Source organism: Netta rufina, assembly GCF_964035555.1.
Source record: "Netta rufina genome assembly, chromosome: 7".
Lineage (NCBI taxonomy): Eukaryota > Metazoa > Chordata > Aves > Anseriformes > Anatidae > Netta > Netta rufina.
In genome coordinates, this window is record NC_140130.1 from 32,676,236 (window position 1) to 32,704,143 (window position 27,908).

General features: G+C 44.2%; 1 protein-coding gene across 2 annotated transcripts in view; it reads right to left on the bottom strand.

Moving 5' to 3' along the window:
* The window catches only part of FGFR2 (fibroblast growth factor receptor 2), a gene marked incomplete at both ends in the record, with an annotated part of 75,280 nt that extends 47,616 nt beyond the window's left edge, over positions 1–27,664 (bottom strand). Inside the window, 4 exons of one of the 2 annotated variants that reach the window (XM_084290346.1) lie at positions 4,800–4,969; positions 11,573–11,647; positions 12,326–12,592; positions 27,415–27,664. In XM_084290346.1, the coding sequence (XP_084146472.1) occupies positions 4,800–4,969; positions 11,573–11,647; positions 12,326–12,592; positions 27,415–27,589 (687 nt within the window). The remainder of the gene's footprint in view (positions 1–4,799; positions 4,970–11,572; positions 11,648–12,325; positions 12,593–27,414) is intronic. The other variant, XM_084290345.1, reaches the window with a different exon arrangement.
* Positions 27,665–27,908: the final 244 nt, after the last annotated feature.

Sequence of the window (27,908 nt, forward strand, 5' to 3'; positions counted from 1 at the left end):
TAACTTGTAATGGCAAAAATTCAGAATTAGAGCATTTTTTAACATATTTGATTGCAAAACAGGAGAAACTGAAGACGGATCCAGAAAAGCTACAGTTTTTGTTGCACTTTAAGACATCAACTGACAGGAAAATGCAAGAAATTGTGTGGCATTCAATAAGAAAACATAACTTACAGCCACAAGTGGATAAACTGGATGGCAACATTAAAAACTATTTGTGTAATTTCCCTTCTCGCAACTCCAACGAGAAAGAGATAATATCTTTATAATAAAACAACAGCTTAGGCCTCTTTAGTTTTGAGCTAAACAACTGCTGCGAAGGCCCAAAGCATTTATGACACATCGTCACACAACTGGATTTATGTCACGAGTCTGGATTCAACTAGATTCAGCCTGCTGGCTTGCTGCTTTCTGGTTACAACTGCAGAGCCCAGCTGAAGGCGCCTTTTCTTCCCCTGCTGACAGCTCCCAGGCTGAGCCCCTCGGTCCAAGATCCTGCCACGTCCCTGCAGCCACCCCGTAGGTGACACCGTGACCACGCAGGCTGTGTTAATGGGGCCTGGTAGAATAAGCAGCCCTAACCACCTAGCCCCAGCAAGGGCTCTCTTCGGTGCCGTTACTGAAAAGCATCACCAAAACCACACCAGGTCACGTAAAAGCTCGTTTTAAAGCAGTGCTTCAGCAGCACCCAGACCCTGCTTTCTGCATCTGGATGAGCTGCAGCAGGGATGGTCTTTTTGGGAAAAGCAACCCAAAAGAGCCCCGTGCCTGATGTTGCAGAGGTTAGAGGTACCTGAGAGGTGCTCTCTTAGGGAAGGCAGGTTAAAGCCCTCCTGCTGATTTCCCTGGGTAATAGCAGCTGGGTCCATTTAAAAAAAGATGACATGAGCTAGTCTGGAAGGCAGAACATATTGGGGAGTTTGTGTGAACCAATCCACTAGAAAGGGGAGGAAAAAAAAAAAAAAAGACAACACACACATGAGAACAGAAACAAATCACTGAAGGTGGGAGCATCCTCACCAGGCAGATGGACTCCGGGAAAGTACAAGTGCCCACAGCCAGGGATTTGTCACTTTTAGAAAACTTCTCCAGTTCTCCAACCTGACTAAGCCAGTTATTATCCAGTTATTTCTGCTACTTTGTTTCCTGAAGCCCTGCTATTAAGTTTGTTCAAAACCCTTGAGAATACCCACACAGCCCATCACATAGCCTTCAGAGTAACCCTTCCAATTTGTCATGGCCTTTTCTTTAAATAGGGCAAAATTCGGGGAACAACTGCATTCCAAGTATCGTGAATCATAGCTTGACCCTCCAAATGCTTCGTTGCCATAGTGTATTAACTGTTTTTGCACTGTCTTAAAAAAAAAAAAAAATACCATGGTATTTGCAATACCATTTTCATGTTGCGTCCGTGCTTCACAATACTTAACCCCACTCCCCAAGAGGGCACTTTATCCACAAAAGCGTTAGGACAGTAAATATAATCTCAGTATGGGTTTTGCTTGATCAGGCGTTGACACTGCTAGCATATTACTGAGATGCTTTTTGGGGCAATTTCCTGCACAAATCTTTTTTTAACCAAACCTTCCAGACAACCTCTCCAAACAATTTAATTTTTAAACTAAATCATCAGTATCAAATCTATACAACTGTATCCTTTACACAGAGCTCGGCCGTGAGCAAATCCAAACTAGAAACAAAACGTAAAAGGGTGAGGAAAATCTCATAGAAATACTTGGCTTTTGGAGTATCATATAAAAAAATGTGGAAAGTTCTGCTTAATTTTAAGAACACAAAACATCCCTAGTAACCGCATATATGATGAAAAGTTATCATTTAGCAAAAAAAGTTATAATAATAATGGTACAAATGGATCAATTTTAAATGAATTTTTAAAAAAATCAACACAGTGTCAGAAACCAAAATCTGATACCCCACAAAAATCAGCATAGTTCAGGTAAGCTGGTACAGCTCAGGCAAAGAGTACACGTGCAGAACATCCACACAAAAGCCCCAGGTTTCTGCAGTTCCTATGGAGTCACCTTTCTTCCCTTTTCTCTGTATTTGCCTGGCTGAATTTAAACGTGTTAAAGACCACTGCAATGATGAAGCTTATCAAAACGCATATGTGAAAACACCCACCTGTTAATACTTAAACAGTAGCCACTGACACAAGTACATTTGCTTTCTGGGTGGTGTACAGAAAAGCGAAGGCTGCTGTGGTCTCACATAGATGGTGTGGAGTATTCACCCTAACAAATCTTAAAATGCCTTAAAACACACAAGCAAGAATTATCACCACTTTTGAGAAGGCATAAAAAAAATCTAAAAAGGGTTTGGAAATTCAATAACCATTCCTCTTCTCCTCGCTGGGGGAACTTCAGATATGCCTTGAAAAATCGTAAGAGGTTCGATTTTGAATTTCACCACCCAGAATTAGTCACAGCGGAGGAATTTCACTCTGGGAGCTATCTTGGCCAGCGCATACGCCCTTCTGCTAGCCTGCCTGAATGTAAATTGACTCAAGACATTCCCCAGTCAGAGGGACAAAGTGCTACAGGCCACTATCTGATTGCGATAAAGAGCATACAAGGAAGAGATTTCCTAGCAGCAGGAGAGAGGTGGCTGGAGGATTACGGGAAAACTTTGCATTTTCTTTCCCTTTCTTTGCTCTTAAAGTCATGACCATCTCTTCCGAAAGGACCGGACAGTGTTAGGTCAGCTGGTAATGGCAGCATGACTCAGGACAAGCCGGTGTACAGGAATTATCGTGGGTTGCCATTACAGCTGGCTGAACATGGGCCAAGAAGGGAAGACTCACTCCTTTCTGAGGATTCCTTCACTGCAAGTTTGTTGGTAGGCGGTTAACAAGAAAATATAATTCTCCCCATTCCACAATAATTTTGGCTAAGCCCAAAGAGACCACACACAGCCCCTCCATTAAATAGAGGACACAGCCTCTAGAAGCTCTGGAGACCTCATTCTTTAACAGACATCCATTGAAAAAAAAAAAAAAAATTCCACCTTAAAAACACAGGTATTCAAGACACCAACTGAATCTGGAACATACTTGGGTTTGGTAAGCAGAATGACAATAAGTAAATGCTTCCCGATCATTTTAAATGTGATGCATTTACAAGCAACAAAAAAGCCTAAAATCCACAGCTGTTCCCTCTCTTTTTTTCCTCTAAATAGATGTTAGAAGTTTTATGATTTAGAATTATAGGTATATACTTCACTTATCCAGCTGGCTTTAAAAATTGGCATCTGTTGTTTCTTCCCAGAGCACATACATAGCTAGGAAATTGTACACATTTCATATACAAAACCAAAATTTAATTTGTGCCACTTTGTGTGTGTCTGTAGCAGAGTCTGAATGAGCTTACCCAGGTGCCTGACACAGGCTAGCGGTGGCAGTAGGTTTACCCCACCACAAATCAGTCTCCCAAACCAGAGAGAGATCAGGTATCTCCATCCTGTCTTGCAAGACACTGATTTTCCTTCACGGTTTTCAAGAGTAATATCTGCATTTCCCCTTCATGAGACGTAAAGAGTGCAAACAATGTCTCAGTCAGTACTGAAACAGTTACTATTATTTTCCAAGACAGGATTAAGGGGTTTTTTAATTGGCCTTTTTTTAATTTTTTTAAAATAAGCACTGTGAGAAAGGTGAAAACCACTGAATTGTAGCCAATTCGTTAACACTCCATAGCATTATGAAAGGCAGAAGGTGCTGCCAGGTGTACACTCATAAGCAACAGCAATTTATGGTGTAAGCAAACAGATGGAAAAGTCTACTTAGATAATTAGTGTTCACGCGGGGAGATTTTCTGGGCTTCGTTCTCTGCTAACACAAATGTTGGAAAAATTGACACTTTCTACAGTAAATCTAGTTAGAGAGGAAAGGAGGCTATGGCTTGTCCTCCTCTGCACTGGAAAACATATTTTTTTGTACCAAGCAGGATCTGAGTCAACAGCACACGAAGCAACATCCACATTCCCTCCATCAGGGCACCAGGGGCATGAGGAGCCATGGATGGAAAGCTCCCAGAAGAAATCCAGGTAGCTCAGAAATCTGGGACAGGATGGTGAGGGGCACGTATGAACAGCAATCTGACATCCAAAGCCATGCACTGCCATTCCAGGGATAAGATGACCCAGTTCTGACTTCTGACCTGCCCTAGGCAGATACCTGGAGGTTAAAGGTCCGTGCACTAAGCCAGAGAAAGAGCTGGCCTCCCCAAACCTCTCTCTTAATCAGTAACCACCAACTTCGAATGAAGCGTCTAATCTGAAGCTATTTAAAATTCAAACAAACCCCTGTAAGTAATTGCTGTTACTTTCCCTCAAATTCTGCTTCCCATTTCAGTTTCACAGACCATAAACTCTATAGAAAATAATAACTTTTGACTTCCGACCCTTCCGTTATTAAACTGCCTATAATCACCACTGCAGATAGTCATGGTTTTAACAATGCAGCTGAAAACAAATGGAGTAAAACCTTCACATTGTACTGTGTTTTGCAGTGTCAGTCTTTAGTTTTCCAAATAAGTCTTTATAAATAATCCTTAGCTGAACTGGTATTGAATTTAAGAAAAAAACTAAGTTAAAGCTCACCAACAGCCAGAGAAACCACCCACCCTTCCCCAGAAGAAAACAATTACTTTTTTTTTTTTGCTTCTAAATTTGATCCAAGCCCATTAAAAAAGATTTTCTGTTGACTTCAGCAACTTTTTTTGATTTCTTATTCAAGCCCTGGTCAAGAACAGCAATTGCAAAATAACATAATGAGATCTTACCTTATAGCCACCAATACGATGTTCTTGTTTAAATTCTTTCCCATTTTTCAGCCATCGCATGGTTGGTGTTGGGTTTCCCATGGCTGGGCAACGAAACTTGACAGTGTTGGCCGCTGGCACTGCGTGTAACCTTTTCTCCATTTTGTCCGTATGAGTCCAATAGGGTGCCCCTGTCGGAAAGAGAAGCATCCAGAAATGTCAGTGCTCAGCACCCGAGCTCCCTTTCCAGCCCCTTCCGCAGATGGGAAGAGCTGTCCGCACTTGTTTTAGTGGGGACAGTGTGGTTTAGGAATGGAATATTTAGGAACAGGAATGGAAATCACATGCTGCAAGTGTCGACCAGAATTTTGCAAATGGCTCAGTCTGCAGCCTGGAATGGATAATTTATGACAAAATTCCAATAACTAACCACAGATATCCTTTGTTTTGTGGATGTCGAGTAAGGCAGTTTTCAGCAGACCCCACTGATCAGTGAGGCTTGAAACCTCAAGTTGAGTTACTGAGAGAACTCAGTGAACTTTGAATTCTCCGACCCCAGTTTTGAAGAGAGACAAAGGCAGAAGACCAAAACGAAGCTTCAGCCCTAATCCTCTCCCCACATGTTTGAAGGGGGATCAGCACACCAACCTGCCTAGGAGCCTGATAAAGCTTCCAGACCAACACGGCGAACCTAACTGTGATGGTGAGAAGCCATTAAAATTTATTTCCAAAAGGAATATACTCTGAAATACTCTTAACCAAAGAGGAGGAAACCAAACCAGAAAGAGCAAAACTCAGCAACTGATTTTGTCATTTTTGTCAACGCAGCGCATCAAAATACACATCTGCCCATCTCCTTTTACCCAATAAATTTTCACTCAAAATATCCAAGATCGCCCCACGCTCCGGAGCCACGCACCACTTTGGCTACATTGCATGGTGCCTTCCTGACATTGCTTTGGTTGTATCCCCATAACAGCTGAAAAAAGTTAAATATTCGAGATCCGTTTAATACTAGGAAACATTAATTCCTTCTACAATGGCATTTTCCTGAAGCAAATCAGATTAGCGTGGAATTTTTAGGACTAGAGGGGTCCAGAAAAATAACTCCATTTCTCTCAGCCTTGTTTCATTTCCTTCATTAGCAGCCTTACACTCCACTATAAATAAACTCTTCCGCTCCTCAAATATTTATTGCCGTTCTTACAATCAGCGCAAACTCAGAAATCCTGCCACCCTCCTCCCTAAATAAAAATACAGCTGGATAGAAAATACAGGAATAAATCCTTTAACAACATCTCTCTCTGTATAAAGAAAACATTCCAAAAGCAAGCCTTAAAATGATGCTAAGAACGATAAGTGATTTTTTTTTTGCCCGAAGTAGCAATTAGTGTTAAAATTAATGAAGTAGAAAAGCAAAGCAAATTTGTGCATGTAATCAAAACAGAAAATCAGGTAACTATTGGAAATTTAACTACCACGCTAAGAAATTGTTACATGGACTAAAGTGAATTAAGAGATGCAAGGAAATTCACCGTTAATGCTATTTGCTAAAACCAGGATCGCATTAAAACAACAGAAGCCTTTAAACAAAGACAACCAAAGGAATTACCAACTACACGCGAAGACCAAATTGCATTAGGTTTGTACCAGGTGAAGGCAATTACAGGTTCCTACTGATACATTACAAGGGTATTTTCCCTGGATGGCTAAAAACATATCACAGGGCCTACCCATGGTGTCCATAAAGCCAACCGAGGCAGCTCAGGTCATCAACCACCCCAAACTGGTTATACTGGAGTCTCAGAGAGCCCAGCACAAGAAAGACACGGGCCCAGCTCAGCGGGAAGCTCCCAGTAGAGCACAGCCCAGGGCCAGGGCATGCGAGTTGGTCAGGATCTGGCCACCAACAAGCAGCTCCCACAGCCAGGCCACTCCACGCAGCCAGGTTTTATACAAATAGTATAAAAGTACCAGCTTGCAGTGAATTATGCTCCAGTTGTCTGGCACGTAATCCCTTGTCCAACAACCCCCACACCCTTTGAAAACGCTCGTGTAAAGAAGTGCCCAGGTAATCCTTGTATAGAAGAAACACACGGAGAAGAAATACTTTGCTCCATAGAAGAGGAGGGAGCAGAGAAAAGGCTGGGAAGGTGCAGGCGGGGATGAAGAGAAACGGACACAGAGAAACAGGAGGGAAACTCTGGGCTGGGAGGAAGGACCGTGCTTGGAAAGCTTGCACAAGGCTCACATCAGCAGGCTCTGTAATGTTCCTGAATTACAGGGGAACTCTGAGGAAAAACATGCAGACATCACATGCCGAAACCACGGCCTGCAAGCGCGTCAGGATACCCTGCCATTTTTCACCGGGTAGCAGCAACGCGTACTGGCAGCTCACCAGGGTGGTTAAGGGAAAAAGAGAAAGGCAGCGATATCTGCAAGCCCTAACGCTCACACCCCTTTCGTGACACGTGGCATTTCTCCTCACAGATTAACTTCTCAGAGCCTAAAAGCACCTTTTCTGCTTTTATTTCTCTTGAGGGCAAAGCCACCCATATTTGCTAAAACGAAGAATAAACGTAGTTTACCAGCACACACCAACCGCTGCTGACCCCATACAGACCATCTCCATCCCCCCTTTGCCTATGGGATGGGTGAAGGGCGGCAGCACCCCTGGTAGGAGTTCCCACTAACATCGGGGCCAAGCCCGGCACAGCAGCAGCGAGCAGCAGGGGAAGGGGTGGGAATTCCTGATGGCTTTTCGAGCTCTCATTAGGGAAGAAAATATCCTGCTGACCCGCACCGCGCTCCGCTGCAAATGCATTACATCTAATCAGGCAAATCTCCTGCTTGTGAAATTGAAATTAGGCAGCCCAGGGGACCACTTCACTTCAGGATTCCCTGATTATTATTTTTTTTTTCTGCACATATCTAATACGAAGAAATACAGGAGTAGCCAAACCCCAGCCTGCCTGTGAAGCACCTTGAGCACGTCAGTGCACCTGAAATGACCACCCCAAGCCACCCCAAGGTTTTCGGTACACTTTTATTTGACCTTTAATTAAAAACCACTTCTAGGCAGCATCCAATTTTTGCTGCTCCCTTGAGTGGGTTTCCACTCTGCAGGATCTGATGAATTTGAACCTTGTTTTATCCTTTCTGAAATTCTTCAAGGCATGAAAAGCACAGCATGTGGATTACATTTAGATACTTTTTGTTCTCAGTGCCAATTTACCATTGCTTGGCCCAGAAGAAATTGTTTAAAGGGTGATAAGGAGAAAAAAAAAATCCGCCAAGCTTCCAGTCGCCTGAGCAGAGTTCAAGGCGGAATAGCAGCATCTTCAGGGCTGCTCTCTAGAAAATTCCTGTCGGTCTGGGTAGCTCAGCCTGAGCGCAGCCATCACGACAGCTGTTGCCTTGCCAACAGTGAGCACAGAGAGCCAGGACAGCAGCATCCTTAAAGTCAGGTCATGATGACGATGAGGCAACAAGTACAAACACAGCTTTCTTCACTGCCACCAGCAGGAACTGACGGCCAGGCTTTTAATAGGTCAACATCCATAGAGGTGAACCCCCAGCACCAAGCTAAAGCACCTCTTTAGGGCAATGAAGATAAAAACTGAGTTGCCAACAATGCCGTTTTGGGGAGAGAGAGGCCTGTTTTGCAGGGGAACCAACCCTGCACCTTTGCCACGAGCGCTAATCACTCCAACAAAAGCTGGAAGTAATAAAAAGCTATTCAGGATGCAGTCTGGAACACATCTAGCACGGTGTTTTTTCAGACAGCTGAAATCTCTGTCAAGCTAGGAGGACACCAAACGCAGAGTGAAGTCTTCTGTGGACGCCTTTTACTTAAAAACACACACAGGCCGAACGGGCACGTGTACGTGCGAATGCTCTCGCCTCCCTGGAGCAGGCTGCTGCTGAGCCACCTCCAGCCTCCATCCTTCGGGAGCACTTTTATTTTTGGGGCAGCCTTGAAAAGCAGCCTAGATTTCCTCCTTGGTCCCTCTGCCTGCCTTTGAAAACCTTGGCCTCGGAAAACAAAACATGTTTGTAACGGAGGCAAAGCAAATAAAAAAAAAAAGCTTAAAAGAATACTTCCACTCGTAAATAAAACAGCTCTAAAAGGTTTGCTTTGGTTTTAAATATGCAGGAATGAGAATGCCAAGGTTGAGTTTCCTGTGGAAGGCACTACAGCCATTTCCTGCCTCATCACATCATAATTAACATGCCAAGACAGCTGGACTTTATCAGAATTGTTTCATCAAAAAGCAACAACCTTTGAAGACTATGGCCTTTTGTTTCCATCACTGAAGACATAACCAGGCCAATTTCCACCGCTTATCCTTAATGAGCACAGATGTAATTTGCATGTAAATTATCAGTTAAACGGTTTTAGATCTGCGATGTTCAAACCGTGATTCAGGAAACCCTCCAAGAGCTCTCCTCTCAAAGAGTAGCAACCAGGGACTGGTGGGACTCTGAGGTCCCCAGGCTCTGCCCAGGAAGGTAGTAAAGGATATTTGACCATTTCACACCACTGCCATCCCACAGCACTCTCAGGATGGACTTAGACCACTCCTCAGCTCCACCTTCACTCTGCAACCTGTCCTGAAGTTCAGCTTCCCAAATTAGATCAGACCTTCTGGACACGGCATAAAACCTAGAAGGGGAATGGCCAGGAATACTGGTGGGAAGGCTTACAGGATATCAGGCTCACAAGCTTCAGCAGCTTGCAAAGGCACCAAACCAAGTCCCACCCCAAACTATCATGCACCTCTGATCTTGCCAAATCACAACCATCTTTCAGTAAAGTCGTATTAATCCGAGTTACAGTGATGCAAGCTTTCATGGAAAACCGACTGTTTGCAGGGCTGTGGTGCCACAACCCTTCCTCTGGCTCCCGCTCTCACCGCTGAGAGCTCAGACCCCACAAGGCCGGTGGTGCTGTGCCCTGCGTACATCTGCAGCCTGAAAGAAGAGCCAAAACCTGTGGACACCTTACTGAAGGGCACTCAGCAGGATTTGCTTCCTTAGTTCTACAATACAAGGGTTTTTTGCACGCTCACCGCCCCCCAAGATGTTTGAACACACACGTTTCTGAGGCATCTTTCATTCTGAGCAGGGAAAGTGTGCCTGAGTCCTGCTAAAGCACACAGCCCATCCCCGGCAAACAGAGGCAGTCAAAGGCTTTTCACCAACTCCTGACTACGGATGGATTAACAGTAGCTTGAAATGATGCTTGTATTACGAGAGCACAACCGGTGTTACAGCAGATACTGCAGGATAGCTCTCCCCATTCAGCAAAAGGCAAGGAAGTTACCATGATGTCACACAGCAGCTGCCTTGAAATCAGGTCCTCGTCTTTTTTCTCCCACTATATGCACTTTAAAATCTGTTTGCTCACTGTCCATCCCCATTAGCACAGCTTGGAAGCACAGCAGTATTCCCTTGCACACCAGAAATATTGTAAGCCCTTTTCTGACAAGCACCAACGAAACTCCGAAGCCACAACAGACACAGGGATGTTTCCTAAAAGGAATGAACCCATGAACCCTTTTCAGGGGAACACTAACGCTGCCTGGGCTTGGGGGTTTTGCCTATACAACTCCTTTTAAAAGCACTGTCCCTTTTCCAAACTCGCCAATTATCTCTGCCACCGCATTCCTTTGTCCGAGCAGCCTCCAGCTGCTTAATCTCAGCCACTTCAGGCTGCACCTGTGAATCGGGCTGGGTTAATCACACTAACAGATGGCGGGGCCACGCCGGCAGCTAACTACTTCTATCATTTTAAAGAGCATCTAATGTTTCACAGCTTCAGAGCAGGGGCAGTCGTATACAACAGTAACTAACTAGGGTGGCTGAAACGAGGCTCGTGCTCCATCATCCGAACAAGTGGCTCTAGTCCCAAGGATCGCCGCCGATCGCTACCTGGCTGAGGAGCAAACGCACTGCAGCCAGCTGACATCTCTAACGAAGGCTTTCTGTGTTCACGTTATCGACTTTCCAAAGCACGAGCAACAGCAAACGATCAGCCAACCAAGGGGATTTTGCAATAGCGCATGGGGGCATAAGGAACCAATATGAATTTTACTTTTCTTTCCTTAGTGACTGTTCCATTTAGAGCCTATTAATAGCTTTCTAAATTCTCCAAAGGGACTGAAGTTTAACATCCAGCTAGGTTTAAGACTCTTTTAGCCCATTTTCATCATGCGTAAGTAACACTAAGTGTATTTTTAGTGCTGGATTGCTTTATTTGTGACAAACCTTGAGGTCCTTTTTTAGACAAAAGAATCCCATTGTCTTCAAATCCATCCTCCCCAATGAGATTTCTGCTTAGGTTAAAGACTGAGGGATTTGCCTCGGTGCAACTTAATTTTTAAAGTTTCCATGCTACCTTTTAAAAAAGTGAGTTGGATCTTTGTTTCTTCTGTTAGATTTCAGTCCAGGTTCAGGGAAAGGGAAAGTCAGATTTCTCAAAGATCAGCTAAAACAGACAAAGACTGAACTTCTATTTAGGAAGATGGGAAACTTCAGAAATGCTAGCAAGAAGGGAGACAGAAAGTACAGACCAGTAAAGCATGTTTAGAAGAATATTAGTTTATTTTTTTTCTTTTCTTTTCCAAGTTATGAACCATGTGAAACAGAAAACAGGAAAGGACAAAGATACCACTACTTGACAGCACATGCAGCTAACAATCGAGAAGCTCTGAAGGCAGGAGAGCAAGCAACTGGACGTTATTTTCCACGTGGATCTTGCTAGTCACCTCCGGCAGTTTGCTGTTACTTACTCATCTGGTTGCTGTCATTCACAAAGTCTTCAGACCCATCATTGTCATCTTCATCGTCCCCAGAGGAAAGAGCATCTGCACATTAAAAATAACCAAAACTTTAAAAGAGCATATTTTACAGACAAACCAACATGCTACATCTTAGTTTATCTATCAAGGAGAACACATGTCATGTTAGTTGCACAGGTGCTATGGTAAAAGAAAATGCATAAATTGATGTTATTGTTATAAAATTCTAACCAAACTAGCTAATAATCCTTACATGCTACAAAGCTTCAAAAGAGAGCTTAATTCCAAAAAATCTTTCTACTAAAAAATCTTTCTTCTTCCTTTCAGCTGACCAAAACTGAGCGACTCTAGAGTAATTTGTCTCTAAACTTAAAGCAGTGCAAAAGGATGTAGGACACCCCTTTTCCTCTTCTGATGGAGGGAAGAAAGCTGACATTCATTTTAGTGGCTTTATCATCATCGTCACCACAGTGACCATCATTTAATCCTGTCCACAGAGGCATAGAGTCAGGGGGCTACTCAGCAGTAGCATTAGTCAGCACAGACCCCATTAAATAGAAGGGGTATATACAAATGGATGCCATTTCAGAATCAGGACAAAGGGGAAAATACCCAAAATACCACAACTACAGATCCAGCTGGGCACAGTGGGTTTAGCTGAGTTTGTTTCAAGTTATATCACAACGTGTCTTTACATCACATTTTACAGCTTCTACATGCAAAACCTACGTTTAGCTCACTCACCTGTAACATTTACAATGAAGTACAGAGTATCACTGTCTAGGGTCCTAACAGCAGTGCAAGCATAGAGGCCCGAATCTCTGGGTGAAGCATCCTTAATTTGTAAGTACTCCCCAATAATCACTGTCCTATTGTCAGGCCCCAAAGGGACCCCATCCTTAGTCCAACTGATCATGACGGCGTCTTTCAATTGACAGCGCAACTCAAGTGGTTCTCCTGGAAGTGCTGAGTGTACATCTGGCTGAGAGATTTGGTATTTGGTTGGCGGCTCTGCGAAGGTGGAAGGAAAGGAGGAAAAAAAGAAGAAAGAGGGAAAGGAGAGAATTTCCAACACAAGTCAGTGACGACCCTTTTTATCCACAGCAATCAAGTTACGTTAAATAAAAAGTTTCATCCAGATTAGCCCAGGCACCTGTCCTGTAAAACTGAACTGCATGCAGGCATAAGTAAGCTTTATTTTCAAAAGGTTAACCACACAGAAAGCTCATTCTCCTTTGAACAGTGTCTGGTAGTGTCCCTTGTCCCAAATGCCACACAAAGTCACAACTCTTCCTGCCAGCCACAGTGAGCCAGCCCCAGAGAGACGAGAGCTGCTGGGCCTGAGGGCTTCACAGGAGCTTAGAGGAGGCAGGAAGAGTTCAATAAGCAAATTCAGTTCTATATCACAGCGTTTGTGTCTGAAATTCAGTATTTATCCTCCCTCATCTGACTGTAGATATAGGGTTTTCTTAAACTTGGAAAGAGCTGTTTTAGAAGAAAAGGATAGCCAAAAAAAACACAAGGCCTCACTGAGCCCGTAAACATGAGGTCCTATACACAGCATATACGATGTCCTTTATTTTTCTCTCTGCACCTTTTCCAAAGTCTCTACACTTGCCTTCTGCACTGCCAACTCTGCTCCAAGCGACAGTAATTTTTTCCTTTATTTTTTCCCTCTTTTCTTATTTCACAGCCTCTCCTGAGCAGGCACAGCAGACGCCCAGGAACACAAATGAAGCTTTCAGAGGCATTGTGTACCAGACGTTCAGAATGAAACGGCTCATCCATCAGGTCCCCTTTGTAGCCAAGTGTCAGGAAGGATGTCAAACCACAGTCTTTTTCCAGAAAAAAAAAAAAAAAAATCCTTGGAAAATGACATCTGCCTGTAGTTACCACAGCTTCATCATCCCCATGGGGCAGTGGGATGGCTTGGTATGGGGTGGAGGGACTCCCCCAAGCCACCCCCATGAAGCAGCCAAGCTGTGCCACACATAAGGACTGTTTTTTTCACTGGTTTCTCCTCAAAACCGCAACAGCCCTCTCCCAATATCCTCCTTCCAAGGCCGGCATGAAAAGTAAATAGAGGAGAGAAGCAGGAACACACTTTGTTTGCTCCTGGGGAGGGTCACATCACCCAGCCAGCTGCTGCCCAGCTCTCACCCCCACACAAATCCTGCCACAGACACCAGCTGTGCAGCCGTGTGTGCACACAAAAATAAAACACACCGCTTTCTGTATGTTGCCCAGTCTGAGGGAACACTAAAATAGGCAACTCCTTGGTGCCCACCCTTGCTTCTAAGAATAACGAACCCGGAAAGCCACGTCCCTCCTCAGCGTGCTTGTTCCTTGCATCACACCTCCAACAGAAGACTGAAACAAATATCATGTCTGGGGTAGCCTTTAGGTGAGAGTTTGGTCATGCTGAAGTTGTCCAAACAAGCAGCAGCCACCAAATGGGACACTTGGGTACTTAAATATTTTGCTGATCTTGAAGTTCGCTGCACTTGAAACCAGGGAGCCCAATTTCTCCTCCCACTCATTTGGGAATCACATAATTTCAGGGAGCTCAGAGGTAGCTTCCCTGAAGCAAAGAGAGAACAGATCCAGGGATGTGCCCCTACAAAGCCAGCAAAGCTTCTCAAGCCTCCTTCCCTACGGCGAGTTTTGTCAGACAGACCTGGCACACATCGCACTCAGACGGTGGCCAGGAGAGTCCCTTAAGCAGAACCTGAGCAGGACCACTGGTGGAAACCGTAATGCTTCTCAGATTCAGGTTTTATAACTGGGTCTCTACGTTTTCTGGAGTGCAAAATTCCATCTCGAAGCCCAGGACAAGCTACAACACAGCTTTACACGTTTTACAAACTCATTGAGCCTCGCCGATGCAGTCAGGAATCCACGGATCTGTGGTGCAGGTGTTTTACCGAGAACCACGCTGTGCTGGTCCAAATCTCATTTCCAGCAGGAGCACGGCCCATTGCTACATATATTTCATATCAGTAAGGAGTATGCTGGAGAATATTTTTAATTCATATTCCACTGTCAGATTAAAGTTAAAAAAAAACAAAGGAGCTGAAACCAGCTTGCTAATTTACTCAGAAGTTTATAAGACTTCTTTGCAAGCACTCTGCCTGCAAAGTACATTTCTTTTACAGAGTTTACACTGTGCCAACAATGTACAGGAGTCTTTTAAAATGTCTTTGTTTAAACTTTTTAAAAGCCACCATGGGTGAAGATAGCTCAGCCCTCCTTCAGGTGCTTTAAAGGCTTTGCTGAGCAGCCCCAGGACACTTGTAGGGTGCTCACACGGGTTGCAGCGGCCTCCTGTGCAGTCTGCCCTTCTTCCCATACAATCACAAGGAAAATTATTTTGTACCTACCACACTTGACTTCATCTCTTTTTAAATTACTAACCCCAGGTTTACTCTTTCAACACAAATCCAAATCCAAACTCAAATGCAGCTTTAAAAGGAAAATTACTTGCAAACCAAAAAAAAAAAAAATTAAAAAGTCAAGCGGGTATTAGAGTTTGGTAAACATTATCCTCCTGCATTTCTTTCTCTTTGGAGGATCAGGGAAGATCCAGCGCTAAGTGTTGTCATGAAATAATGAAGTCATGTTTGGAAATAGTGAGCTCTTTCAGGTGAGCATTTGTGTTGCCAAACTCGAATGTAGTAGCACTTAAGGCTGTCACTTTTTATAATGTTTGCCTATAAACTTTTCCAGTGCGGGTTTGAAATGGTGCCCAAATGCAAACAGAGAACAGGTGGGATTCGGAGGCATTAGCCCGTCCAATAGCTTCACAAAGCAAACCAACGAGTTGAAACTGTTCACAAATTCCCTGCAGCACATAAATGCCTAACCCTGCAAGGCAGCTCCCCACAGGACCCTGCACCCGTTCACAAGCATTTGCACACTGCTCTGGGATTTAGGGTCAAGTCCTGCCTCACTTGCACCTATATAATCCCAGCATTGCTGCCCCTGAGGCTTACATGAGGATTATTCCCCCATTTCCACATCTTCTGAGCATAACCAAGAAGCTCAGCCTGCACTTGTACCCATCCTCTGGCATTTGCAGAAGCATCCCCTGAAGTCTTCCCAAACTGTAGGATCCTAAGTGCAAACAACCAGCTATGTCTGAGGAGCAGGAGATGGCCCAGCAGAGGCCAAGCAAGGCCTGACAACCCAGCACCACTTTCCTGCCTAAAGCCATCACCATAAACCTTAAGCCATCATCCAGCACGTTGGGCTCCCCACAGCCCCAGGACAGCAGGGCAGAATTCCTCAAAGGGGCTCCTGCAAATCCTATAATTGTGGCATTAGTTCCTACCGCCAAGGTGCTTTAACTCCTGCGAATAACACCTGCCTATCACCCTACGAAAACAATCAAACAACAAAGGCATGTGTAAAATTTCTGTTGATGTTCTTAAACACTGGAGGAGGGAACCTTGCTTCTGCTGCTGTTTACTCTCAGCTACATCCTTGTTTGCAATAGTGCTGCACACAATGTGAGCATATTTAAACTTTAGAGGTGGAGCTATCAAACAACACCCCATGGAAGCCCAAGCCGCTGTTAAATAAGCAGACGAACTTTTTCTTTGCCTGGTCATACGGTCTCGCAGAATGGTTTATGCCATCCAGCCATCAAACGGAGTAAATATTATTTGTATAAAAGCCATGACCACAATAAGGGACTGGGACATTCTGAAAGCTGTATTTCATGTTATTATGAGGTTCACAGTTATACTCCAAATCACGTCTCTATTCACGACTGGTCACTGAAACGAGAGATTTATACTTCCTTAGGTTTTAAATTATTATTATTTGTTTCCATTTATTAAAATGTTAACAAAGAGCTACTTATCTCAAGGCTCAAGGCATTTAGTTACTTAGTTACAGAGCCAAATAATTAAACAATCAGCTAATAGCTAACCCCAGCAAAGATTCTCACACAACTCTCCATAACACAAAAGCCTCAGACCCCATCAAGCCACTTTCACTTCAAAAGGCTTTAGTAAATAACTAAACGCTCACTACAGCATGCCCAGAAGGGTCAACAAACCTGACCTGTCAGGAATCCAAGAGGTTCATTGCACAACTGAATGTCCCCATGGGGGATGCCAGGCTGCCAACCACTCCTGCTGCTTCTCCTACCCCTTCTCCTGTACCGGTTTGTCCTGGAACTGAGGAAGATCCAGCAAGACCATACTGGATGAGCATCACAGAATGGGATGTTGAACTAGGAGAACAGCCACAGGCCCCAAACCACGCTCTCCCCAAGAGAGGACAAGGAAGCTCAGGTGTTGATCTGGTTAGCAACTTTCTCATCTGTGGTACAAGCTTCGCCATCATTAAATCGGCAGCCTAATATGAACAGTAGATTCGTGTCTTCTGGTAGGATGATGGATGGTAAACTCAACCTACAAAGGCAAAATCCACTGGTTCAAAACTGCAAAGAGTCATTCCTGGCTGCTGTGACTATCTCTTGTTAGCTAGCAGCAAACTGAAGTCACAAAGGCTGAGCACGTCTCCTTACACAAAAGGGGACAAAATAGTGTTTGCAATTCATCCATCTGTTCCTCCAAAGTCACTGGATTCCTGCTGTCTCATTTGTGTGGCGTTTCCGTCAGCTAGCTGCCAGCTATGCCCAGCTCTGCCTCGGCCAGGCACAATCAGGAAGCCTCTGTGCTCTGATAAAGTACTTTCCTTTCAAAGTTACTCTAGTTCCTTCCATAGTTTTAAAGCACAAAAATCCCTTGTCACTATGAACAACGCTCCAAAGAGTGGGAACCATTCCCCCTCTGATGCTTACAAATGTTAATTTTATGCCTGACGAAAACGATCCAGGCCTTGCAAAAAACCTTCACCAAACACACGGCACCAACAAGCAGGAGGTACTTGTGACAGCCACAGACAAAATCGTGGTGGGGTCTAAGTCTTCAGATCTTTCTCTAAAACAAGTTCCCAGCTTGCTCTATTTGAAAACACAATGACTTCTACAAAATGTTAAGCAGCGTACTCTCCAAAATAAAATGAGGTATTTTTTCCTGGCATCTTCTTTAACCCTATTACCCTCGCTCTATAAGGACCGAGTCCTCTGATGGCTGCACAAAGATGAAACCAGGAGACAGAGAGGGGAGATCTGAGAAGCAGGAGGAATCCTTTAGCCCTGGAAGTGAAAATTTGCAACCTGAAGCAAGCATTGCCACATCACATATGCGTGGTACTCTAGCAAGTGTAGAGCTTCCAGCTACCCTGACCTGCTCCAGGCCTACAGCATCATGTCAACTCCTATCAAGTGTTACATATACTAAGACCATTAAAAAAAAAGAATCTCCTCCGATTTAAACACTTGCCAATGTCATCACTGGTGAGGGAAAACATTACACCACACTAACGTGTTTTCCAAAGCTTTGAAGACTTAGAAAAATAAATAATTCTGGTGAGCAACGAGGAGTTCCATCCCTTGCGGATCCCCCGGTCATGAGAGAAGCTCTGCAGATGCACAGAAAGGAGTTATCCCCACGTGCCTACATCTATCTGCTGTGTGTCATGCCCTTTAGCAGGTCAACAATTACAGAACTGTGGCTCCTCTAGGTAACCACCCCTGGTGGGCCTACATCAGAACAAAGCAGTGGAAGCAAAAACGGGCCGCAGGCGGTGCCCTGGGGCAGGCCCCACTCTCTCGGTGTGTTGGCTGATGTGGCACGAGGTCCACGAGGCATTACAGCACAGTACCGATGGCTGCAGAGCAGCTGGGTTGATGTCTCACACCCCATTTCCATGTTTACAGAAAGTAGGCTCCTTCTCAAAAGCAAAAAAAAAAATAAAATAAAAATTGTACATGTCTAGGCTTCATGCAGAGATTAAAATTCCTACGGCTTGTTGCCTGCTTGCTCCTACCTGTCTTTATAGCTGTGATCCTTGAGTTACGGCTGCACAGCCACGCAACACACGTCAAAAATGCCAACTATCACATGCTCATGGGCTTGGCTGTGTGCTTTATGCTTGTGGAAGCCAAGCCAGGGAAGACTCGGAGCATGCCAAGTTCAAAGTAAACAGCAGAGAGACCAGCACGGCCACCTCCTGCTGCTGGGAACTGCCCTGCGATTTCTTCCTGTTTGTCCCCATTCTTCACGGTCTGCTCCTTACAGGATGAAGACTTTTTTTACACAATAGACACCGTAGGACTTGTCTCCAGATACGGGACAAAGCAAGAAGCAGGGTAGCATCAGTACATCTTCTGCATAAAGGCTTTGTAACAGGGAGGGGGAAACCACCCCCAAGTGGGAGTTGCCACATCAAAAACCCTAAAATCATTGCACTGCATTTAATACATCACTGATACAGTGAGAAGCTAGGGGCCATCTTCAGGACTTGAACCTTTGGTTCCAAACATGAAATCTTTGCAATTTCTGTTCAAGTCAGAAACTCCATTAGCTGCACAAAGCAACAGAGTGCTGGCCCCTGTGCTAAGTAACTGTACTGGGGAGTACACTATAAACCTAACACATGTAACACAATCTCAAAAATAATTAACTAATCTTCAGACTCATTACAGAAGATTCTTCATGTAATCTATTATACAATACAAGGGGGAAATGTATCACTTTTTTTTTTTTGCCAGAAATTCAAATGAAGAGCTAAGGAAAAAAAAAAAAAACACTTCTATATCTTAAAGGTAGATTCTAAGAAGAGACTGGGATCATTTCCTCACTGTTTTTACTTTCAGCAACAGCAGAATATCAAATCATCCTGCCCATGTTCTGCATATACCCAAGTAGCAGATCAATTTAACCAACTCCACTGTCCAGCTTAGTATTAGAGTCTGCTGGGAAAGGCTCTGTATAGGATAGAAAGCCTTGGGAAAGGTATGAACATGTATGCTTAGCTGCACAGGGTTTACTATTTTCCATATTTTCTTGCATCTGTTCCAAAGTATAGCTTTTTTTTTCCAGGTCCCTTATTTGCATTTCAAGAACAACATAAAAACATGACAGAACAAAGCATAAATCCAAACAGAAAAACACAACACTTTTTTTTTCCAGGTTTGCCAAAGGCTGTGCTTGGGACTATTACTACTCAACATGCAAAAGGAATAAATTACAACTGAGAGGTTAAAAATTGCACAATTTCATGTTCAAGTGCTAGTTCTGGATGCAGAGAACATCCATCCAGATTCCCTATAAGCAAGTCAGCAGTTGTTTCTTTTGTACGCGGTCCCATTTTTACTTGACTATACAAATCCTCTTAATTTTAGCAGCTTGTCTGGAAGTCTCATCTTGCTTATTCCCCCCTCTGCCTCTGAAATCCATCTTCCCCCGCTTCCTAAAGTGAGATTTGGAAAAAGAGCCACTGGAAACAATATCCCCAAAACATCCCCTCAGCGCTTGTATAACTCCTATCCTCATCACGTATAAACCGTAGGATGTTCTCCAAACACTTCAAAATGACCAAGCTTCAAGGCATACCAGGCTCCCTTTGAACTGAAAGCAGTATTTAGTCAAAAGGCATCCCGAAGCAGCTTGGGGGTCCCTTGCAGCTCGAAGGAGAAGCCAAACAAGCCCCGAAGTGAAAGGCAGGCTGGTGATGTGCGCTTCCAGGTGGCCGCAGCCATTTAGGTGACAAGGGTTATTTTTAACTTGCAGGCACCTCGGCCGCTCGTTGTTGCAGCAGTCACTCCTGGGCGCTCTGCCACGCTAATGGAAGATGGTTCGGCTCTTTCTGAATTGTTAGGAGAAGGGCTATTAGCGAGCAGTGGCACGCTGCAGATTTATTACGAAGCCTCCACGCTCAGTCCTGCCCATCTGAAACACCTGTGCTCCCCTCCGAGTAAACAGTATCAGCTAAATCTGGATACTTTCACACTAATATCTAAGCGTGATTGTTTTGCATGATTAAACAACGCTTAACGCAACCGAGCTCGAGAATTGCTCAAAATTAAACTTTTTTTTTAATTGTTATTTTTTAAAATGGCTGTGTGGCCTAAAGCAACGCTCAGAATTATAAATGTTACTTTCCTTGAAACGAATTAAACATTGCAACACAGAGACACTGCACAGGGCTCTGCGCAAACTGGCAAAGCCGGTCCCATGCAGCGCCAGCTGCTCACCACGCACCTCTCCGGGCCATCCCAAAGAATATAATGAACCTTAAGCAGTTTTTCTGCACCACATCTTTCCGTTATGTGCAAGAACTAAGTCGCAGCACGGTGCTCAGACCAACTTCTCTTCCAGCCAACCATGATTTAACCTCCTACAGACTTGTCCTGGTCAGCACAGACTGCATGAGAACGCCTGGCTCCGGCTCCAAATTCCAGCCCAACTTGGCCACGATGTGGACGAGCCCCCCGGGAGAAAGCCTGAGGTGATAACTACTACGTCTACTATGTCACAAAACTCTCTTCCAAACAAACTCATGAAAAGCTAGGAGGGGAAATAAAAAGAACAAAAAAATCCGGATTTTCTCCTGCCATCTCATCCTCCCTTTCCTCCTCTCCAGTCACCCAGCACATCGCAGTGCCCATCCTAGCAAACCCTCCAATAAATGAAGGCTGTTTCCCTCGTACAAATGGATTTTCCCCTCCTCTTGGTCCACGTGGGTTTGCGAGAAGGCTGAAAATCGGTCGATGTCCCAAACCGATGAGCCAGTTCTTTTGCGGGGGAGGAAAAGCAATAATTACACAGAACTTGCAACAACACGCGAGGCAGGGAATTAAAGTAGGTCACATCTACGAGCTCCTCAGCTTCTCTGAGGTTCACCAAATATGCTTGCACTACAGTGATTTTAAGAATACAATTAAAATAAAAATAGCATGACAGCTGAAGGAAGCCACACGGTAGAATTCAGCCAGCGCTGAGCTTGCCCTCCTGTCCCTCTCTCTGATACGGATATTGTCATTTGTGAGGAGATGAGCAGCAAAAGGACCTGAGCCAGCAGAAAGTGAAGTCCGTGGGGCACGGCTCCGTACCAGCTGCTGACTGCTCCGAGGCTCTGAAGCAGAACCAGGAAAACCAAAGCTCAAATACTCCTGAATAAAAGGGTTTCTTCTTACCAAAACAGCAGTGATACTTAAGAGATGGGACGGGACACACCGCAGATGTACGTTAATCAGTAAGTGATTTATAGCCTGTTTTTAGAAGTTTTAAAAATATATATACCTACATAAATATTTACTCCTGGTCCTTTTACCGAGCATCTCACCCAGCAGCTGGCGCTCGTCAGAGGCGCAGCCCCCAGTGCCCCGTGCCTGCACCCCCAGCCCCGCTCCCACAGCAGCTCCCCATGCACCCTTCCTCATCATAACAGGAGCCTCAGATCTGCTCTCGTTTTAGGATGTGCCTCTATTCAAAGTCGCTCCAACTTCACTGGAAATCAGCTTAAAAGCCAGCTCTGCTCAAAGGTAGCTCTGATTCTCAGGTGCACGGTGACAAATTTAAAAGAAAAAGCCACAGTCAAGGGGTACAGTGTGTGCTGAACCTCACCTCCAGCCTGTTCAGATCGCATCCCAAATTGCCGTAAGGATAATTTTACCTCGCAGGCTCCGTGCCAGGTCGAGCACTATCTGGCTCCCCACTGCCATCGCAAGCACACGTTAGGGTACTGTGACCACCTGCACCAGAACTGCTCACGCCTGACCCCAGCCAGCAGCACAGCACAGCCAACACCAATAACCAGGGATCCAGGCCCTCATTCATGTTGGCGCAGCCCCCTTCATCATTTCAGACGTGCTTTGGGTTCCTGCTGTCTTTTCCGCAGAGATTTTGCACTTAACTCCACCGATATAAGGATGTAAGTGTTCTCTTCTGGTTAAACCAGGTGCACCACCGCAAGGAGACAAGACAAAACTTGCCTAAGTGGGAGATGGCTCTTTGAAAATCCAGATTTATGCTGCTGCAGAGTGCTGCTTCCAAGAAGTCTGTTTTTGCTGCAAAGCTTCAATCTTGAGGTCTCACAAAACATTTAACAGTTTAAAATCTGACAGCTAAGGGTAGTTAATTAGTTCTCTCACATTTCCATCTGTACCTGAACTTGATAGTTACTCTAAGAAAATGCTCGTCTTTGAATTTAATTCCTGAAAGGCAAGTGAGCATTTCTACTGAAGCTGGATACAGAGACACACTCATTAAGAGCTACACCATGGTTGTTATTACAACACCAAACAGTCCATCATCGCATGCATACACAACCTTGCATAACTGGAGTTGTCAGCATTTTCATGGCTAATTCTGCTTTCGAAGGCTTGCAACTTGCCTGTAAAAAGTTACTACAGCCTGAAATTCACCACGTGCTCTCTGCCAAGGAAGAGTTATTACTAAATTAGAAAACCATGCTGCCATTGGGTCAGTCACTGGTTAGGGGTTTTATCAATACCTGTGTTTAAATAAAAAATAAAATAAAAATAAAAGAGGTAAAAACTCAGCAGGTTTGAAAATCTTCAGGCTCCAAAAATCACTCAAGGAACCCAGTTCTTCAGCCTTAGCTACCCCCTGCTGCCCTCTCCCCCAAAAAAGAAAAAGCTGTGATTTTAAAACATGGCAGATAGGCCTGAAATGTCCAGTTATTTGTGCTAGTTTACCAAACTGTTACCATGCTGACACATCATGAGCTTGCACCAACACCACTGGTAAATAACAACCCTACCCACGCCTCATTAGTCTCCAGCCTGTGGAGCTGCTGAAGGATGGTGGATTGGACCGATTTAATCTGGCTGCTTGTCCAGTTCCCCACGATCTCAGCTAGCAGTTCCTGCACTGGGCCAAATAACTTAGTGAGATGTAAGCTGTGGAGGGCATCCAACCCGAATCTGTGCGGGTGTCACATTCCTCCGTAATGGGCTGTGATAATTGCCCTTCCTTACAAAAGGAGGAAAAAAAACACCCTCTGATTTAACTAATCAGTTTGAGTTGTTACTCATAACTCGGGCAGATATCAAAGCCACTGCTCTTTAAAAAAAAAAAAAAAAAAAAAAAAAAGTAACATTGCACAAGAATCTTGGGTGGATTTTTCGCTTTATTTTCCCTACCAAAGCGGAGAAAGCACCCTGGTTCCTCCCAGCTCTGCGACCTGATGGCAGGGGCAGGGAGAGGACCTGGGGTGGGCACACCTGCTGTAGCCATGTAGGGTCCCTGGGAGCCTGAGAAACAGCTCGCAAGACCCCACAGCCTCACCCAGGTGGCTCACGATGGTTAACGAAGCATCTCCGACCAGCCTGTGCTGGGACCACGTGAGACATTAGCCTTTGAGCACTCTCCTGTGGATAAAGCAACTTTTTTTTTTTTTTAATGAAGACGTGTGTACTGCTCTGGGTATGGCACTGAACGTGTTTGTATGTTGTTCCGTGTCCACAAACGGAGGTAAAGCTTGGGTGACAGAGCATCACTCGCTTTGGAGCCCAGCATAAGCACACCACAACACTCATTACGGAAGGTCTCACTCGCTGCAGCTCCTAGGAGCCTCCCAAACACACATTTAAGGCCACTTCAAACTACCGTGTTTTTTCACAGGACGCGGAATTAGGCTGTCCCTTGTGGAAAGCTTAAATGAGTCCTTTGAAATTTGACCTAAATTAAAAGAACTGAAACACATTGTTATTGCACAAGGCGAGGGCTCCAAGCGGGTGCTCCAAGGACAGCGTCAAGGCACTGGATGGGGGAAGAGACTAAATTAGCTGCCCAGCAGAACGATAACACACAGCCTGGGCAAGGGAAGGTCAAGGGAGAGCTTGCTATTTATCAAATATATGTCTAAACTAATTATTCAGTTCACAAAGTAACCCTTCAACCTATGTGTGCGGTCAAAGCCCTTGTGAAACGTTGGCTGTCAAAGGCCTTCGCGGGCTGGGTACACAGAAAGAGAATGGCTCCTTTATACACGCCGGGGTAGACTTATTTCTAAATATTTAAAAGCAGAAAGTCTTTATGCTCCCTGGGATAAAAAACCAGTGCTGTAAACACTTGATGCGAGACAGAATTTGATAGCTGACAGTCCCCAAACCAGCTCCTGCAGGCCCTGTTTCTGCTCTGGCTGCCCACCAGCCTTGGGTTTTCCTATCACTGCATAAGAAAAGAAAGCACCACAACCACTAACAAACAGATTCAGCGCGTGTCCGCGATAGCAATATTGACATTATCATTTACAACGGCTCACGATACCATCTTCAGGGTAAATATTTTTATAGGTACCAGAGTAGTAACAGCTAATGGTCACAGTCCCGGTGCCCAACACGTCCAGCAATTTATGACAGCACCTTAGGGAAGCATGCTCCCAAAGGGATCAGATACACTGTGGGTAACCAAAGACAGCAGGATCTATCTTTTGGGGTATCTATCTATCTGTGTACACATGTGTGCATCCAGCAACGCAGCCAGTTACCCCAACAGATAGTTACTGCTTATGCTAACGAAGGTACGTAGCCTGATACTCAAGGAAATGGTTGCAAATATCCCTAAAGTTTTGTTTAGCTAAGAGCCGACAGCGTATTTTAACCCGAGGTTATTTATTGCAGGCAGCAGAACAAAAAGCCACGCTCTCAATTCCTGTTAATGGTGCATACGGCTTCTTGAATATTCTGACTCACTAAGACAATAAATAGCAACAATAAAAGCACTTAACACCAAAAAAAGACAAAATTCGGGGCATGCCCATGAAGGAACAGATCAACATATGTCACAAAAGGTCACAGCCCTGGCGACCTTCTCAGCTGGTCCGAAATGTCACTGCTCTAATGACTGCACCGTCAGCAGCCCCACCGAAAGCACACATTATTGGAGCACCTGACCCCCCTCAAATTAGCTCTGACCAAAATGTTTGGCATTTACTAAACTAAAAATAATAATAATAATAAAGCAGCTTTGTCTTTGAAGAGATTTTTAAAGTTTTTTGGGGGGTTTTCTTTTCAGCTCAGAGAGCTTGTGGGTGGCAGTGATGGAACCCAGAGAAGGTGATTTTTTTTTTTTTTAAGGAGTTTAACGAAGTACATAAAGGAGGTTTTATTTCCCAAATCTCAGATATAAGTCCTACACAATTCACTGTATTCTGCAGCATAAAAGCTCTTATTATACCATTAACTTAGAAGCTTTTTTTCCCCTTTCTGGTAATGATTCAGGTTCTCACATCTAAAATTATCTCATGTAAGTTAACATTCCTACCCAGGGAAGAAGTTTTAAATAGTTTTTAGCAATTTACACTTTGATAAAACCCAGATTCCCACCCACTGGATATTCATTGTGGAAGAAGTGTATTTTTAAAGTGTGCTTTTTAAAATAATAGAGCTATTCTTTCCCTGAAAAGTTATCAGGCATAAGTCAAAAATGTTACTCTTCTCCCTGCAAAATACTACACCAATCATGCAATCACATTCTTTCTGATTTAACCCTAAAACGAGAGGACCTCACTACAAGCAGCTAATAATTCTGAAACCAGAATTATTCCTGATTTTGTCATCCCTCTGAAAAGCCAAAAAGGCACCAGATGTGCAATTAACAAATCATACGGTAAGTGGTGATGAGAGTTGGGCTTTTTTTTTTTCTTTAATTCTCAAGTTACCCTCAGAAGGGGAGGGGAAGAAACAAAAAAGCCTCGCTATCAACAATCTCTGTCCATGACAGATGACAATATTGCTATACTGTGTTAATTTTTTCAGGAATGCTTGCTAGGGAGGAGGGCTCATCGTCTCTACATAATTCTTCCCCTGCCATCAATAAAAATGTACTTGGAACGGATTCTAAAAATGCGTTAGCTGGTGACGTCTATTTTTAGAGGCAGTGGATAGAAACAAATACGTTTTGCATGAAAATGGATTAAATAAAAACAAAGCTGTATCCCTGGACATGAGTAGCAGAACATGTAAAGGCCAAACTCTCTCCAGAACGCTCGCCTGATGAAAAATGTTTTATGGACAATTGCATTGTTTTGACAGTTGAGTTATTAGAAATGTAAGCACTCTTCCAATGAGGGATAAAAACCCTATGAAGGAAGCCTCGCTTTCCCCCAAGGTGTTCAGAGAGCAGAAAAGATCCCCCATAGCATAGTAAAATCAATCTTAAATACAATAAGACAATGAAAATAGCAGCCCTTCCTTAGCTCTGAGAAGAAAAACAACTTGGAAAGTCTGAGGAAGGGATATACCTACAGGAACGTACCAACAGGTGCAGGCTCAAAATAGGAGATTTTATCAAAACATCTCTTTTAAAGCAAAGGTTTCAACAAGTTTTCGCTTTCACAGTAATTAGCTGCTATCCTTGCCGTTCAGATCTCCACTTCCAGAGTTTGCAAACCAGACAGCGCGCCGGTTGTTCTTGGATATTGACAACAATAGGAAAACCTGTAGCAACCAGCTACAAACAATAAAGCCATGACACCTGCTTTTGCAGAGTGCCCTGCAAAATTAAACAACCACGGCACATGATTAAAAGCAACTGTGATTTTTTTTTTTTCCCCCTCTCTTAACCTTCCAGGTAGCTCAAATCACAAAAACGTCCAGCCGCGTCCTTGCCTGAGCAATCTGCTACAGGTATACAAGTGCAACAGACCGGTTTCCTTAAAGACCCATTCCTGAAAACTTTCATCTGTACACTTTGATTATACAACGTGATGACAGTCCCAAGTGAAATCACTGACACCACTTGCTTGCACAAGATTAAATAAACACATGCTTGCATGAACATAGCCCGCGCGTGAATAGGAGAAGTTGGAAAACATAACTGTTGAGGACTCGTCTGTTACTTGCCTGCTATTTACCAAAGCATAGAAAGGTGTTGACTTTAATTTCAGATGTTGAGGCATTTCGAAATAACTTCTTTTGCAGAAATAAGCACTCTAGAGTGATTTACCTTCGGGTTCCAAAGTGGCGTCTTCGACAACTAAGTTAAATGACGGTCGAGCCAGGGAAATTCCAGCCATGGTGACCACCACCAGGCATATAAGGCAACCCGAATCCCAGCCGACCATCTTTTTAGAGTAAATTCCTGGTCCATTTCCATATCTCCATGTGGACTTTAATCCCATCTGAGCACTTCTACAGAAGCATGGACAGGACGCGGTGCCTTCGGCCAGGGCAGTGCCTCCTCACCAGGAGCGGCGGCTGCTGCTGCGGGGAGGAGAGATTTAACACGGTCAGTGCAACCATCCTAAATGCAAACCAAAAAAAAAAAACCTTACAAAGCCCTAAAAAGAGCTGAGGTGAGAGGGGGAGGAGGAGGAGGATGGGAAAAATAGTTTTCCAGCTTTGAGAATATGTGAAAAGTGAGTGACTTTTCATTTTCTGTTAGCAGTTTCCATCATCACCTGAGGCGTAACCAAGTCCTCCTTGTTTTCACAAAATCAC